The 16,973-nt window shown below is 44.0% G+C and overlaps 1 protein-coding gene across 2 annotated transcripts in view; it reads left to right on the top strand.

Moving 5' to 3' along the window:
• HPGD (15-hydroxyprostaglandin dehydrogenase) overlaps positions 1-16,973 on the top strand; it is a 90,673-nt gene that overhangs the window by 46,518 nt on the left and 27,182 nt on the right. The window contains exon 5 of one of the 2 annotated variants that reach the window (XM_075611175.1): positions 10,323-10,420. The exons of the other annotated variant lie outside the window; for it this stretch is intronic. Coding sequence (XP_075467290.1) covers positions 10,323-10,393 — 71 coding nt within the window. The 3' untranslated portion in view covers positions 10,394-10,420. The remainder of the gene's footprint in view (positions 1-10,322; positions 10,421-16,973) is intronic. 2 annotated transcript variants of the gene reach the window in all.

The raw sequence follows: 16,973 nt of genomic DNA on the forward strand, positions 1-16,973 counted from the left end.
ATTCCTGATTCTTCCAGTAAAGAGGTGGTTGCTGTGCTGGATTCGGAGGAGTGAAGCAGGAGCAACAGCTGCAGAGTTACCGGACGGTGCTTCTACTATTTCTGTTCCAGAGATCAACTAATGTTTGGTGGTGAGGAAAGTGGATGCTCCCCTTTCTGTTTTGCCCCTGGTCAAAGCTGTTGAAGAGGCCCGCGCACCTGGGGCTTTTTGAAGTTGCGCTGGTGTCGGCGGTCAGATGGGACCTATCGCAAGTGAGTATGAGAGCGGGACAGTTACCTTTTGCTACTGCTGCTGGGACTGGGTGCCGGGACTCTTTGGTTACTCTGGTGCTGGAGGTAGCCGCACCCATGGAAAATCAGGACAGTCTGAAGGGATATGGGCCAGATGAAACAAATGTGTCTCCCAATGTGTCTCAGAAATGAATGCTTAAAAATGTCTGCTAATTCTATGCCTGAGGCTAGTGAGACAGGGATAGCATTTAACTGTTAGGATCCCCAGTTTCAGGTTTATGTTCCACTTTTTCAACCGAACTAGGTTTATTGTAAGGCAGGGCGCTAGAGTAGAACATTGGTGGGAGAAAGGTAAATTTACACCTGACCACGTGACAGCCATCAGGTGGCAGAGGTACAAGGAGTGTGGGGAAGATAGCGTTGCTACGCGGGGAATCACAGCAGTGTTGCGTTAGACAGCCACAATGACTGTAAGCCTGCAGAAGTGATTGTGCCCAAAACTGCATCCCCTGTGTTAGGTTGGATGTGTGAACAATTAAATCCCCTACTGCCATCGTTACCCATAGAATCAGTAATTACAAAATGCATTGATAAGGATGTACCTATTAATGTTGTGCTTAAAACTGGGATGAAGCAAATAGGCGAGGTTGCATTAGAGCCAGAGGCTGAGGTACTGTGCAACAGGGTTAAAGATTTTAAAGGAAACAATGATTCTTTCCCAGGACTGGAGGAAGAAATGCATAAGGGTAATTGTATAGATGAGGAGCAACTGTGCTGGGTGCTGCCAGGGCAGGCCTATGCTCATAACCTACAGTAGCTAAATCTAGCAGAGCTGACAGAGTTCTACTGCAGATATGTTTCAGGGGTTTGATTTCCTGCAGTTGCCAGAAAATTTAATGCTGGAAGACACTGTATATGTGGAGTTGCAAAGTGCTCTTTGTAGAGAGGTGACATAATTATCTGTGATCAGTAAAATTGTCCCTGATATCAAAAGGTGGGAACCAGGAAAACTCACCATAGAGAGACAAAAATTAGAGATCATTAATGATTGTCTTTTCTATTGTACCTTAACTGTAGTATGGGCTGTTTCAGATGCTCCTGTTGCTAAGAAGGAGTGTTACTGTGGGACAGTTAGTTAAAAAGCTAAATACTGCTCAATATTACCGAATAAGTAGTAATGTATGTTACTATTGCTTATGTGTCAGCAGATTTAGCTGTGTGAAGTAGCTGCATGGTAAAAAGTTTACAGCTGCACTACCTGAAATCACTATGTATATTTTTGCAAATGCTTGTGTCATTTGCTGTATTGTGATTTATGTTTTAAGGTATCATTGGGAGTAATGATGATGTACATTCATTATTTAGTAAAATAAAATCTGTATATATATATTAGAGTCAAATGCTTGTGACATTTGAAGTATGTTATTACTATGGTTTCCTTATTAGTAGGTTACCTTTAATAGCAAGGGTCATTCGGATGAATGGATCCTAAATTGTACAATATATAGTCCACACAAATGCTCGTGACATTCGTTAATGTTGATGGTGAGAATTTTCACCAGGGGGAGAGTTTAGCCCCCCTGCTATTTTCTCTAGCCTGGCACATAAGTCCTGGTAACAGCAGGCAGTGCTAGATTTAGGCCCCTGTTAGGCAGTGTTATGGTTTACCAGCTTGCACATGGCCCTGCATGTGAGTAGTCTCATGCAACAGTTACAATGTTACAAGTTCAGGCACATATTAGTCTGGTGAGGCATGAGTCACTGTTAGGAAAGTTTTAGCAAGGCATGTGACCAATGAGGGGGGTGACTGGTTAGCAACATCCAGTTTTGCCCAGAGACTGGGGGTCGAACGTTTCACACCTCCTAGTTATACATATTGGGGCCCTCTCCTTTATCATTAGGTTCCAGGGAGCTCCTGAGTCCAGGTGCCTGACTCCTGGTGAGTCCTGTCCTGCCCAGAGACGGGATAATACCCCTGGGCTGGGATATTTCAGATTGAAGTCCAAAATAGCTGCTACTCAGAGGAGAGTTGGGATATAGTAACCTCTGGCATTTGGTTCCTGCCAAAGCTCTTTGCCCTAGGAAGAGGGGGAGGATTGATTACCCCTGGCCTGGCTCTGAGGAACTGTGCATCGGCCCAAGTGAGTGGGTGGGTGAGGTGAGACAAAAGGACACTATCTGTATGTACTATGGTGCTGTGCTGATTCTACGAAGGCTCTAATAAACCCCAGTTGCAATGTTCCTGGAATTCTGGACCTGTTATTCTACTATTGTTCCTGCAAGGGGTGAATCCCTGCCTCTGGCAGTGCCCTTGTAGGTGGAGGTGCTGCACCAACCACAAATAGCATCCTGTACCCCAAGCTTCCTACTACATCTGCAGAGACTCAGCCTCCTGGGAACCAACAGGTGAGCACCACAGCACCACTAACACCTATCTAACAGCAAATCTGCCATAGGGTGGGATAGGGGTGTTACACATATAAAAAAAAACACCCCCAAACATATAAAAAAAAACACCCCCCAAATACATATAAAGAAATAAAATCCCACCTCCCAAATACATATAAACCCCCTGTACCGAGTGCTCGCCACAAACAGGATGGGACTGTGAGCTGAGGTGGGGATTTGTAAATACCGACCAGAAGCAAAGAGGCCATGTCTGCTGTACAGGTTCATTGTCGTGTAGCCGGGTCAGGGTTAGGAGAAGTAGGGTAGTAGGTATACTTGCCGTGGTCAAGGGTAGGAGACAGGAGCTAGTAGAGGACACTTAGTCGAGGTCGAGGTTAGAGAAGGTGGAGTAGTAGTTATCCAAGCTGAGGTCAAGGGTAGGAGACTGGAGAGTAGTTGGTAAAGGTCCATGGTAGAGGTTCAGGTGAACTGCAAGGCAAAACAAATCACAGCAAGGCAGGACAAGGTACAACAGAGTGCTTGTGACCAGCACAACGTCACAAGTAACAAACTGTTATGCTCAGCCAATTTGTAGAGGCAAACGTTGAGCATATAAAGGATGAACAGCTAATATCTAACCAACTGCATCGCAGAAGCTGATACTACAATCAGAGCCCTGATTCGTTGCTGGGTGGAGTTGCATAACAGGCACTGATGAGGCCTCAGCTGTAGGAAGGTCCGAATCAAACCCTGGGGCAGAGCCTTCACCCAATGCTGACTTCACAGGAGTGGAGCCTGCACCTGATCCTCACACCCGCCCGCTCCCAAATATATATAAAAAATCATCCCCCAAATAGATATAAAATGCAGATTTACCTTGGGGATGGTCTCAGGCCTATGGCAAGGCCTGGCTGCCTGTCCTCTTGTTGCTACCGGGCCCTGCTCTCCCCAACTGCGACACACAAAAAGGGAGCCCCCGCACAGCTAAGGTAATGAAGTGAGGTGCTCTCTAGGTAAGGAACAATAGCTAAACTAAGAGAAAAAGGAAACCTAGTGAAGGAGCACTCTATCACAGGAGGAGTAATGTAACTGTGTTAAAATCATTCTTTAATGTCATCAACAAATATAAAATATAGGGGTTTAAAATGATACAGCATTAAACGTAACTGTAATCAAAGTAACAAAGCTGTAAAAGCTCTGTTGATACTACATATGGGAGATTAGTGACAGGTTGTCAAAATCTCATACTGTAGATAACAGCCTAATGGGAATTAGGGTAAGGGAGCTGATATTGATCACTGCTGTATTTTAACTGCCTTTATGGCCAAGGTATATATCCAGACAGCTGTAGGGTCAATGCCTGAAATAGCCTACTGATACCTAGATTGATGGTGAGTGCAGGTGTGCCTCTAAAAATTGTAGAGTGGAAGACCGACAAAATACACCTAGCAGAAAAAATTCCCCTTGTAGGGGCAAATAGCCGCTTTTCCATCCATAGGGATTACACAGTATGAACTGCTGCAGAGGGTAAATGTAAAAGGCAATTAAAACATATAGAAATCACAAGGGATCCGTAAGGATCACATGTGAAGGGGGCAAGGGGTGTCTTACAGAAGATAGTGTTCCTGTATCAGGAAAGCATTAATTGTCAGCTGTATATAGCAACCGCACAGTAGCCCGGTATAAATGAGCAGTTGTGTTGTGGGGTAAAGGGGATCTAAATCCTATCACCCAACCGATAAAACAGGAGCACAGCAGCCTAATGTACATGAAATGCTGTGCTGTGAGGTTAACAATATGTATTAACCAGTCACCCACCCTGTCACCGTAGTACTGTAACCCGATGTGGAGGGGTTACTGTGCTGTGTGATTGAAGTGGTTTATACCCGATCACCCGACCGATCACAGCTGACTGTTAGGTGCAAGTCCACGGCAAGCAAACACTGCCGTGAGTAACTGAACGGCTTGCTGCAGAGACCGCCCGGGACTACAACACAGAGCATAGACACAGTATGCAAGTGTAGCAAATGAGTAACTATGTATCATGTGTTCTATTCCAGCGCAGGTAAAGTTAACAAGGTAATTAACCACGACACTAGCTCTTGCATGCACTGTCCCCTACATCAGCATTGATCATCTTATATCAATGCTGATGTAACTCATGAGTTATGAGCCATGAAGAAGCGTTCTTACGCGAAATGCGCACGTTGGCCATACTCCCCCACACACGCGGGATGCTATCATTGTTACCGCAACATACACTGATACTGATCTCAAGTTGCGGAGTCCCAGCGTTCATATAGTATTTACTATCACTACGATCCTGCGTGCAGCTATAGAACACTGCAGGCTCTCTTTCGTAATTAAGGGACTTGTTTCTCATTGCTGTGTTAGATTTAGGCATGTCCTCGAGCACATCAGCATTGATATAAGAAGCAGGTGACCCCACTGTGTTAGTCCTGATGGGCAATTCCCCCTGCTCTGCACTTTGCTTTGAACACTCCACCGTTCACCAGCACATGTGCTGGGGCAGGTTGGAGATAAAGCTGGCTGCATCTGTACTGTTTTTTGCATAATAATCTCTTAACGCTTGAAATGATTCCAACTTTAATTTTCAATCGCACAATAATCTTGTTTTTCACTTGTTTTATATTGTTTGTTTAGTAAATATTCCAAAGGTCATTCCAATTCCATGGTACTACAGTTACCATTCAACATCGTCTTTGTTTTCTGTTCATACTGCTTGCAAATGTTCTGTTGCTTGCCAAGTAGAAAGGCCATAACCAAGGTACTGTGAGCACTGCATGATAAAGTAATAGATACCATTTGTGGTGTTTTTCAGACGTTGAATACCCTGTCAGCAAAACCAAATGAAATATGGCTATCACAAGATAACATTGATCATGCGTGTGTATTGTTTACTTTGATCTATTTTATGCTGTTTATGGTTAAATATAATACAAATAAACAGTTAACTGCTAGAGGTCACCTCTACAGGTCTTTTGTTCCACTGCTACTATACAGTACAGTACATAGTTCTCATTGATATCAGTTCACATTACATGGAAATAATCTACTTTCAATATATCATAGAGAGACTTTGTAAGAGAGCTTTCTTTTGCTGTGCCTTTGTTTACAATTTTAATTTTTGTCTGATGAGCAACTTTGTACACCTCCTTACACGAGGAAACCCTGTTCTGTGCTTCACTGAGTTGTAAAATAGAATGTACATTATAGGGGAAATAATTCTTGCTCTAAAAATGGGCCTGGATGTGGTGTAAAACTGTCAGGAAGATACGCTGATCGACATCCAGATAGAGCTGGGTACATATAAATACATTCACAATAATTGTGTGTGATTAATATACAGGAGAGAGAGAGAGAGAGAGACTGAGAGAGAGAGACTGAGAGAGAGAGACTGAGAGAGAGAGAGACTGAGAGAGAGAGACTGAGAGAGAGAGAGACTGAGAGAGACTGAGAGAGACTGAGAGAGAGACTGTAGATAAGGTAGGGTGTTAAAAGTGTTTGAAGCCAGGGAACGGTGACAAAGAAAGGTGGGGAGGGAGAGGGATGCTGGGGGAGAGAGAGAAAGTGTGGATTTTAACGATTTTAAAGACACTGATAATGAATGGCACAAAACCGTGCAACAACAAACGCTGCAAAGTCTGCAAACATATTTGCCAAGATCCCACAGCCAGTCACAACCATAGAACATTCAATGTTAAAGGATCATACAGCTGCACATCCAGGAATATAGTGTATATGATTCAGTGCAACAAATGTGACCAAGGATGCTACATTGGGGAGACCAGCCAAAAACTACAAGGAAGAATGAATATGCACAGACACTCTATACTCCATCACGAAGAAGGAAGATCCTGCTCACCTGTGGGACATCACTTCTCACAACCAGATCATTCCATTAATGATTTAAAAATCAAAATCCTCAATGGAATGTTTAAACGCACCCAAGAACGGAAAACATTTGAACTCAGAATGATAAGACTCTTTGACACCAAAACCAAAGGACTTAATGCGGACATGGGTTTTCTCACACCCTATCAAAATTGTTTGTAATTATCCTGCTTGCGTCCATTCTTATCCACACTTTCTCTGCCCCCCCAGCATCCCTCCCCACCTTTCCTTGTCTCTGTCCCCTGGCTTCAAACACTTTTAACACCCTACCTTATCTACAGTCCATATCTATTGTTTTTTTATTTTTATTTTTCTCTATACTGTTTTAGCCATTGAATCCTTTGTATATCAATATTGCTGACCTGAAGAAGAGAGGATAACTCTCGAAAGCTTGTCCTATGACATAAATTGTTAGTCCAATAAAAAAGGTATCACCTAATACTGAAGAACTCATTTATTCTGCACTATCGCAACTGGACTAACACGGCTATTTTCTGCTTTATATATATATATATATATATATATATATATATATATATATATATATATATATATATATATATATATATATACAGTGTTCGACAAACCTATACATTTGCATGCCCCGGGCGAGTAAATTTAACATCGTGGCGTGCTCCTATTGGCCCAAGCAGCACACGTGTGGTACTAGGTGGCGAGTAGATTTTTTTATTCGGCAAGTAGATTTTTTGGTGATTTGTCGACCACTGTATATATATATAATGTAGCCCAGGTCCCCCTCTGGGTTCTCCGTTGCCTTTCCTTACCCTCAGGCTGTCGGAGGGACTGTGTTGGGTGTGGGCACTGCCGGAGTCGGCAGCGGCCCCGGCGGTTGGATGGGAATGTGGGGGCAGGATGCGGGGGGCACTCCGGTGTTCCGGAGGCTCTGCGGCGCACGCGGCTAGTGGGGGCCACCATCGTGGATTGCGCACGCATGCGCAGAATGGCTAGCATGTGCAGCGGTCATTACAAGGTTCACATATGTGCAGTAGGAGTTGCGGTGGCTGTTACCGACTCGCGCATGGGCAACACGTTAGGCGCACACGGAGGCAATAGGGAAAGGATCCACAAGGGAGTACAAACCCCACAATGCACAGGGCAGTTGGACAGGTGCAGGGAACCAGCCAATAGGGCTGGAGTATTCCCCTGCAGGGATAAGATACATTTGGCGTGCTCAGGCCAGATAGGCAGTCGGAGCTGGGACGCAGGTAGGGGTGGTTGTAGGTGCAGGGTGTCTGTGGCCCCTGCACTAGGCCAGGTATCCCTCTAGGCCCCAGCTAGGCCCCGACTCACCTGGGAAGCTTGTGGCTGCTACAGGGACAGGCCCTTAGGTAGGGACCCTGCCCCATTACCTGTTTGATAAGGTCAGGGACGCAGCTGCGAGGCTGCGTATTCCTGATAATTGTGGTCTGGGATCAGACTCCTACAAGATACAGAGACTGTCTTCACGGTGGGACCATCCAGCGGGATACCACCACACGGCAAGGCGGACTCATCGCGGGATCAGCGGATCCACTCTGTCTTCATGTCGGCGCGCCCGGGTGTGGACACACCCGGCATGTACCTCACCACAACACGTGCACCAACCAACAACTCAAATTAGTGAGCAGTGCTGTCTCACACATTGGGGTTGGGTTTGGGACTCTTGGGACATGGTGTGGGCTACACGGTGGTGGGTTACGCCCGTGCGAGGCTTGGTGGGTAGTTGTACCTATTAGTGGCCATTGGAACCGTTAAGGGTTATATGTTGCCAGTAAAGGTATTGTTTTATACAAAGTGTGTGATTACGGTTATTGGGTCCTGTGAGGGGCTCCTCCCACTACGTTGTAATCCCTCTCAGGAGGAGGTGCTGCACCGAGACGTTAATTGTATCACCCCAGGCTCCCCTTGGCGGAGGCTTGGAAACGCCATGAGTCAGCAGGTATAGGCAGCATATTTAGCATATTTCCAGCGTACACCCTAAAGCTCAGGGGGAAGGGGGTTACAAGTTATATATATATATTTATATATATATATATATATATATTTATATATATATATGTATATATATATGTGTGTGTTTTAAGATTACCTTCAGATCGTTCATCTTATGGCCAGAGTCAGAGAAATGTTCGCCGACCGGACTGTCTCTTGTTCCTCGTGTGATGCTGTGACGATGCAGGTTTATTCTCTTGTTTAGCCCCTGTCCCGTCTCACCTATGTAGTAGCAGCCCCCTGGGCATTTCATGCGCATGTTAAGGTACATGACATTGCTGGAGGAACAGGTGAACCTTCCTTTGATTTTGTATCCATATTCCTGTGTGGTATTTTTATTGTGCCCGCTGTGTGGAGCATTGCGCAGGTTTTGCATCTTGCGTCCTGGCATGGTCTTGTCCCGCATTCAGTTGTATTGTTGAATATGTTACTCCTCACCATCAGTTCCTTGAGATTATGAGGTTGTCTGATAATAAGGATTTTTCAGGGAAGACCTGTTGCTGTCTTGTATCTTCCTGGAGATTGGGTTGTAGTTCCCTGGCGATCCTGCGATCTTCTATGCGTGGGTTATATGTGACCACCAAAGATACCCTGTCTCTTGTCTCTTTCTTTCTGTTTCAAGGAAATATATTTTTGGTATTCTGGTGGCTTTGTGGATTTGCTGGTCTACAATTCTGTGGTTGTATCCACGGTTTATGAAATCCGATCTCGAGGCTGTAATCCTCTGGCCCCTGTGTGCTGTGTCAGAGCATATCCGGTTGTATCGTATGGCTTGACTGTAGATGGTTGCATGCTTAGTGTGTGTGGGGTGGAAGCTGTTGTCCCTCAAATAGCTGGCTCTGTCTGTAGGTTTGCGGTATATAGAGAGAGGTCTGTAGTTGGTTGTTCTTTATAGTAATGGTGGTGTCTAGGAAATGTACTTCGTCCAGAGTTTGGGTGAGTTAGAGGTCCTGTTCACCAGAGGTCCAAATCAGGAGGATGTCATAGATGTAGTGAAGGTATATAAGTGGTTTCAAGTGACAGGTGGAAAGAAAGTCACTTTCCAGTTTTGCGCAGAACAGATTGGCATACTGTGGCATCATCCGAGTGCCCTTTGCAGTCCCGGTTGCCTGGAGGTATGTGGCATTTCCAAATGTGAAGTAGTTATGGGTCAGAATAAATTTGATGCATTTACTCACTGTCTCTGTGAGTGGCTCCTGAGGTCCCAGAAAGTATCTGCAGTCTGAAATCCCATCTTTGTGGGGGATGATTGTGTAAAGTGATTCTACATCCATGGTTGCTTGTAGTGTCCCTGTTGGGAGGGGGCCAATGTTATTAAGTTTGCTTAGCAGGTCGGTGGTGTCCTGGATATAGCTGGGTGTGTTCCTGACATGTGGTTTTTAGAATGCCTTCCACCCAGTCAGAAATATTCTCAGTCGGTGTGCCAGATCCAGAGATAATACGGTGCCCATGGTTACCCACTTTGTGAATTTTACGAAGCATGTAGAACTTGCCAGGTACTGGGTTAGCTGGTAACAGGTCCAAAATTTGTTCTCTTGTATGAATCAGGAGTGTTTTAATGATCCTATTGAATTCTCTCATGTATTTTTTTGTTGGATCCTCCTGCAGTTTGGTGTAAGTCTTGGCATGAGAGAGTTGCCTGTGCACTTCCTGCAAGTAGTCTGTGGTGTTTATTATGACCACTGCTCCTCCCTTGTCCGCAGGTTTGATTGTTATGGTGTGGTTGGCCTTTAGAGAGTCTATGGCTCTCCTCTGTATCGGTGTCAGATTTTTTGTTTGTTTCCTTTCTTTGTCCAGGATGGTGGATGGTGGATGATGGTTTCTTTGTCCTGTCGGTGAACATTTCTCTGACTCTGACTATAAGATGAACGATCTGAAGGTGGCCATATTCAAAGGTAATCTTAGAACACCGAAAGAGAGACGATTGCATGAATACAACTGTATGCAACTGTTTGGGACACTTAGCGGTGGCCTAAACCAAGACCACAGCTTCATGAGTCACTACTCTGAAACAAGAGAACTCTCTTCCAATGAGTACTAAAGGCCATGTCTATACATACTGCGCTATATGAATGCACACACAGCTGCAGCGGCCGTTATTTGAACACTTCACACATTGTATACCTTGGAATACCCATGTAATGGCGCAGGATTTCTTCCAACCGTACTGCCTTAAGATGTGAGTGCAGGCGAGTGCAGAAAATGGCATTTTAGTGTTCTGGTTATTAAACACCTGAAATTGACAAATTAGCACAGTACTGTACACATTACAATTCATTCATTTCATTGCATTTAATTGCACACAATCCATGACATTCAAACAAAGCAACTGCGATAAACACGTGTGCATGGGGAGATTGGCCAAGTTAATGCCACGTGAAGTACAGCAGCGCACACGAAAACGGCTCTGTGATTTGTTCGAATAACGGCCGCTGCATCTGTACATATGTGCAATGTAATTCTATTCATATATACCAATAGTGACCACATAGTATCCACACACATTTATAGTAATGCAACACCCTCTTATATTTCTATACCTACCAACACCATTGGTATACACTCCCACACACACCTTTTGTAAAGCACTGTATACACTGTGGGCGCTTTATACATTTATATTTACACACATACACACATTGTATTGTATGTCTTTATTTATATAGCGCCATTAATGTACATAGCGCTTCACAGTAGTAATACATGTGGTAATCAAATAAATAACAGATAATATAAATAACAGATCATGGGAATAAGTGCTTTAGACATAAAAGTAACATTAAGGAAGAGGATTCCCTGCCCCAAGGAGCTTACAGTCTAATTGGTAGGTAGGGAGAACGTACAGAGACAGTAGGAGGGAGTTCAGGTAAGTGCGTCTGCAGGGGGCCAAGCTTTATGTATCATGTGTTCAGAATATCCACAGTGCTATTCATATGCTTCTTTAAGCAAGTGTGTCTTAAGGTGGGTCTTAAAGGTGGATAGAGAGGGTGCTAGTCGGGTACTGAGGGGAAGGGCATTTCAGAGGTGTGGGGCAGTCAGTGAAAAAGGTTTAAAACGGGAGAGGGCTTTAGATACAAAGGGGGTAGAAAGAAGACATCCTTGAGAAGAACGCAAGAGTCGGTATGGTGCATAACGAGAAATTAGGACTGAGATGTAAGGAGGGGCAGAAGAGTGTAAAGCTTTAAAAGTGAGGAGAAGAATGGAGTGTGAGATGCGGGATTTGAACGGAAACCAGGAGAGGGATTTCATGAGGGGAGAGATGCTGAGACAGATCTAGGAAAGAGTAGAGTGATTCTGGCAGCAGCGTTTAGGATAGATTGTAGGGGAGACAGGTGAGAGGCAGGAAGGCCGGACAGCAGGAGGTTACAGTAATTAAGACGGGAGAGAATGAGGGCCTGAGTCGGAGTTTTAGCAGTCGAGCAACAGAGGAAGGGGCGTATCTTTGTTATATTGCGGAGGAAAAAGCGACAGCTTTTAGATATGTTTTGAATGTGAAGGGCGAACGTGAGCGAGGAGTCGGGCAGCGTGCTTGGGCTACTGGGTGAATGATCATAGTTCCAACAGTAATGTGGAAGGAGGTAGTAGGGCCAGGTTTGGAAGGAAGTATTAGGAGCTCTGTTTTAGCCATGTTGAGTTTAAGGCGGCGGAGGGCCATCCAGGATGATATAGCAGAGAGACATTCAGAGACTTTGGTTTGTACAGCAGGTGTAAGGTCGGGTGTTGAAAAGTACATTTGTGTGTCGTCAGCATAGAGGTGATATTTAAACCCAAAAGATGTTATTAGGTCACTGTAAGAGGACATGTGCAGAGGTATGCAATGGAGACTGTTTTAAGGTGAAATTAAATACGGCTTTTATTGCGCCTGTTTCTTTAACAGAAGAAAACATCCAAACGTTTGCAAATAAGGGGTCAAACAAAGCTTCTGTTCCACTTGGGAGTATTTCTAGTTAAACCTATGCAGTCCACTACTCCCTTTAGATTAGCATGTCTCCCAGCCCCAAACATATATCTTGATATGTGCAGATATAAAAAAAAGTCTTAGAAAGGAAAGTCTTATCTGTCTCTTGTAGGGGAAGACTTCTTTGTTCTCTAGGTTTAGAAGTACTTTCCCCTGTGTCTTGCTGGCAGCGTGCAGTCTCTTCTGGCAGGCTCAATACGTCTGTCTCCTTGTTCAGCTCACAGGTGTGCTAAGGAGTCTCACTTCCTATCTCAGAGGCAGACTTTTTCTAACACCTCTAATCAGCCAGGTGCTGGTCAATTAACCAGCACACTGCTGGATTAGAGGCAAGTTTTCTGAACAGGGTAGGTCCCCTGTTACAGTCACCTAGAGAGAGGGTGTACAGAGAAAAGAGAAGAGGTCCCAGGACAGAGCCCTGGGGTACCCCCACAGAGAGATCAATAGAGGAGGAGGAGGTGTTAGCAGAAGAGACACTGAAAGTATGATGGGAGAGGTAGGATGAGATCCAGGATAGAGCTTTGTTCTGAATACAAAGAGTATGGAGAATGTGAAGGAGAAGAGGGTGGTCCACAGTGTTAAATGCTGCAGAGAGGTCGAGTAATATGAGCAGAGTGTAATGACCTCTGTCTTTGGCAGCATGGAGGTCGTCAGTTATTTTAGTGAGGGCTGTTTCCGTGGAGTGAGCAGTGCGGAAGCCAAATTGTAGAGGGTCTAGGAGAGAATAGGTGTTGAAAAAATGGAGCAAGCGAGAGAATACAAGACGTTCAAGGAGTTTAAAGGCAAAAGGCAGGAGGGAGACAGGTCGATAGTTAGAAAGACAGGTAGGGTCAAGCTTGCTGTTTTTGAGTAATGGTATAACTGTTGCATGTTTGAAGGAGGATGGAAAGGTTCCAGAGCAGAGGGAGGAGTTAAAAATGTGTGTGAGCATAGGGATTATAGTAGGAGCAAGAGGTTTTAGGAGATGGGAGGGAATGGGGTCAAGAGAGCAAGTGGTAGAGGGAGAAGAGGCGATCAACAGCGACACATCCTCCTCTGAGACAGTGGAAAAAGAGTCAAGGAAGGCAGGAGGAGAGTTAGGAAGAGGTGTAGGATGGGAGGAAGAAACAGACACATACACACACAAACTTACATCACAAACATTCAGGGACCATTAACACCTAAAGTCATAAATCGCATACTGCACAAGGGGGAGGGATAGGTCTCATCCACAGATAACATTCCAAGCTGTTTTAAAGTAAAACATTTCTTGCTTTATCCATTGTAACATCGCCCGAGGAAGAGATCGGTGTATCTTGAAAGCATGCACAAATAAAAGCATTTCATTAGCCACAGAACGGTATAGAGTATTTGTTTTTTATTTTATATACATACATACATACATACATACATACATACATACATACATACATACATATATATATGTATATATATCCATACCACACACACAATATAATTATTCTTTGAACTCTGCTTTGGGTGACGTTACGCACACGTTTGTGTGTGTGTGTGTGTGTGTGTGTGTGTGTGTGTGTGTGTGTGTGTGTGTGTGTGTGTGTGTGTGTGTGTGTGTGTGTGTGTGTGTGTGAATATATATATATATAGATATATATATATATCACAACAAAAGAAAAAATTGGCGCCAACCTGAAACACTATATATATACCCTCTAAAAGATATATGTATAACCTATACTATGCACAGTGGAACAGATAAAAAAATATAAAGCTAATCCAATAAAACAATATAAAACATACAAAATAAAGCAACAAAAAGAAAATGTCCAGAAAAATATATATTAAAAAATACAAATCCTAAAAAATACTCCAATTGCTATCCAAAAGAGTCTCTGCAGCCCGAGTGAAGGGAACACCACTTCCTTGAAGATATCTATAAAAACACAGAAAAAACAGGCGCACTCATAGCGTAAAATAGTATAACAATAAAGTTTATGGAATGAAAGATTTAAAAATACACGCTCACAAACATAGCTGAATATAAAGCATTTTTGAGTAAAACTCAGCCCGTCAGACGCAGGAACCCAGTATGGAGGACTTCGATGTGATGTCCGTGGTATGTCCTACTGCAGTAGCCCCTCTGTGTCCTTGCAGGGACCGAAGAGCACGAGGGACGCCGTCTTCCCCTTACTCCGGCGTCACACTGTAAATTCTCTGATCCAAATCTCGCGAGAATTCGGTGACGTCAGTGAGTTTCAACCGGAGAGAATTCACAATGGAAAACGGGCTGGACGGCTGGGCGGCTGAGATAAATGCTATCAGCACAGCAAAAATATGCTGTAGCACATGAGTGAATGTAATAGAGATCAAAACTGGACAGTAACCTCCACGTAGAGAGTGCAGTGGAGGTTACTGTCAAAGTTTTTAACTCTATTACATTCACTCATGTGCTACAGCATATTTTTGCGTCACCGAATTCTCGCGAGATTTGGATCAGAGAATTTACTGTGTGACGCCGGAGTAAGGGGAAGACGGCGTCCCTCATGCTCTTCGGTCCCTGCAAGGACACAGAGGGGCTACTGCAGTAGGACATACCACGGACATCACATCGAAGTCCTCCATACCGGGTTCCTGCGTCTGACGGGCTGAGTTTTACTCAAAAATGCTTTATATTCAGCTATGTTTGTGAGTGTGTATTTTTAAATCCTTCATTCCATAAACTTTATTGTTATACTATTTTACGCTATGAGTGCGCCTGTTTTTTCTGTGTTTTTATATATATATATATATATATATATATATATATATATATATAGTCAAATAGAACAGTTGGCACTCCTTAGGTGCTGATAGGCTGTAGGTGCTTGCCCCATATGGATAATATAGACATACGTTACCGTTCCAAGGTCTGGTAAAGCAAGAGACCGCACTCAATTGTAGAAAACTTCAAAAAGTGTATTGGTGAAAATAGTGGTACATCAAGAAACTCAACGTTTCGGTCCTCCAAATGGGACCTTCCTTAGGTCCCCCAGACCTTGGAACGGTAACGTATGTATATATATATATATATATATATATATATATATATATATATATATATATATATAACAGAGATTAGTAGCGTCAAAAGATATATGAAAAATAATGATTAATTCATAAAATAATATTAAAATAATACAAATAGAAAGAATAAAGCAATACTAAATATAAATGAATAGTTGATACTAATCCACTCCTTAATAAATGTCCTGTCCAATATTGACGCTTGAATGGGTGTAAGGCAGCTTTCAGAGGGAGAACCAGTTCCAAAAAAATCTTAAACAAAAAAGGAGAAAGCGCGCAACCCATAGCGTAAAAAGCGTATATATTTTAATAAAAAAGTTGAGGAGAGGGAAACAAGCTCACTCACAAACGAATAAGTAAAACAGGCATGTGTATATATATATATATATATATATATATACATATATATATATATATATATATATATTATATATATATATTATATATATATATATATCTATATATATATAAAACACCTTTTGCCCCCCCCCCCCCCCCTATCGCAGATGGGGACCATATATAATCATACACGTGTGTTACCGGGTGTGGTGCGTTACCTGATAGGCTCACAGAAGGCCTGAACCTCCGCCACTGGGAGCCTGGGGTTACCTGATTATTCGAATACAGCGCCTCCACCTGTATGGGTTCCCACCGGAGTGGGATGGTCCTCTTACAGGAACACAGTACTAGTAATACACGCACACAATATATGTTAGCAACCGTTTTACTATAACTACTAATAACTTCGGTATCCTGTACCATACAGCATAATGCATGTAACCATATACATAGCAGTGCACCGGGTGCACACATCAACTTAGGTAGTCCCTCCTCCAAAGTACCTGGGTGCTGGGCACCAATTCCCTGATGTCCCTTATGTCCAACCCCACCCAATGTGTTGGAGATAGCACTATCCCTTGACGTGTTGGTGCACTACTTATAGATACCTGCCTGGGGCTCCAGCCCACAGGGCCGCAAGATAACTGGATTGGATCCGCCTGATCCGACGAGACGTCCTCCTACGCGTGGGGTGAATTCCGGCGTGGATAATATCACCACGGCGCCGCACCGTCTGTACCTTGACGGGGATCCGTCTGCAGCCGGCAGGCCGCAGTCTCCGAGAAGATAGTCTCTATATAACTGAGGGGTCTGAGCCCAGACCCAGGAATCAGGCTGCGCGACACTGAGTGTCTCCTTAACTAAACCCAAACAGCTAAAGGGGCAGAACTACTCACATAGGGCCTGTCCCTGAAGCAACCACAAACTGGGGCAATGGTATCAGTTATCTGGGGCCTCTGGGGGTAACTGGCCTAGTGCAAGGGGCTACTGCTCCCATGCACCCACATTTACCCAGCTCCCTGCTCCAACTGACTCATTGCCAGCCCACGAAATTTATCTATCTGCTTCTCCCGGGACTTCGGGCCTCTCATTGGCCACACGGGGACACCTGGTGTAGTTGGCCCTAAGCCTCG

Source organism: Ascaphus truei, chromosome 1, assembly GCF_040206685.1.
Source record: "Ascaphus truei isolate aAscTru1 chromosome 1, aAscTru1.hap1, whole genome shotgun sequence".
NCBI lineage: Eukaryota > Metazoa > Chordata > Amphibia > Anura > Ascaphidae > Ascaphus > Ascaphus truei.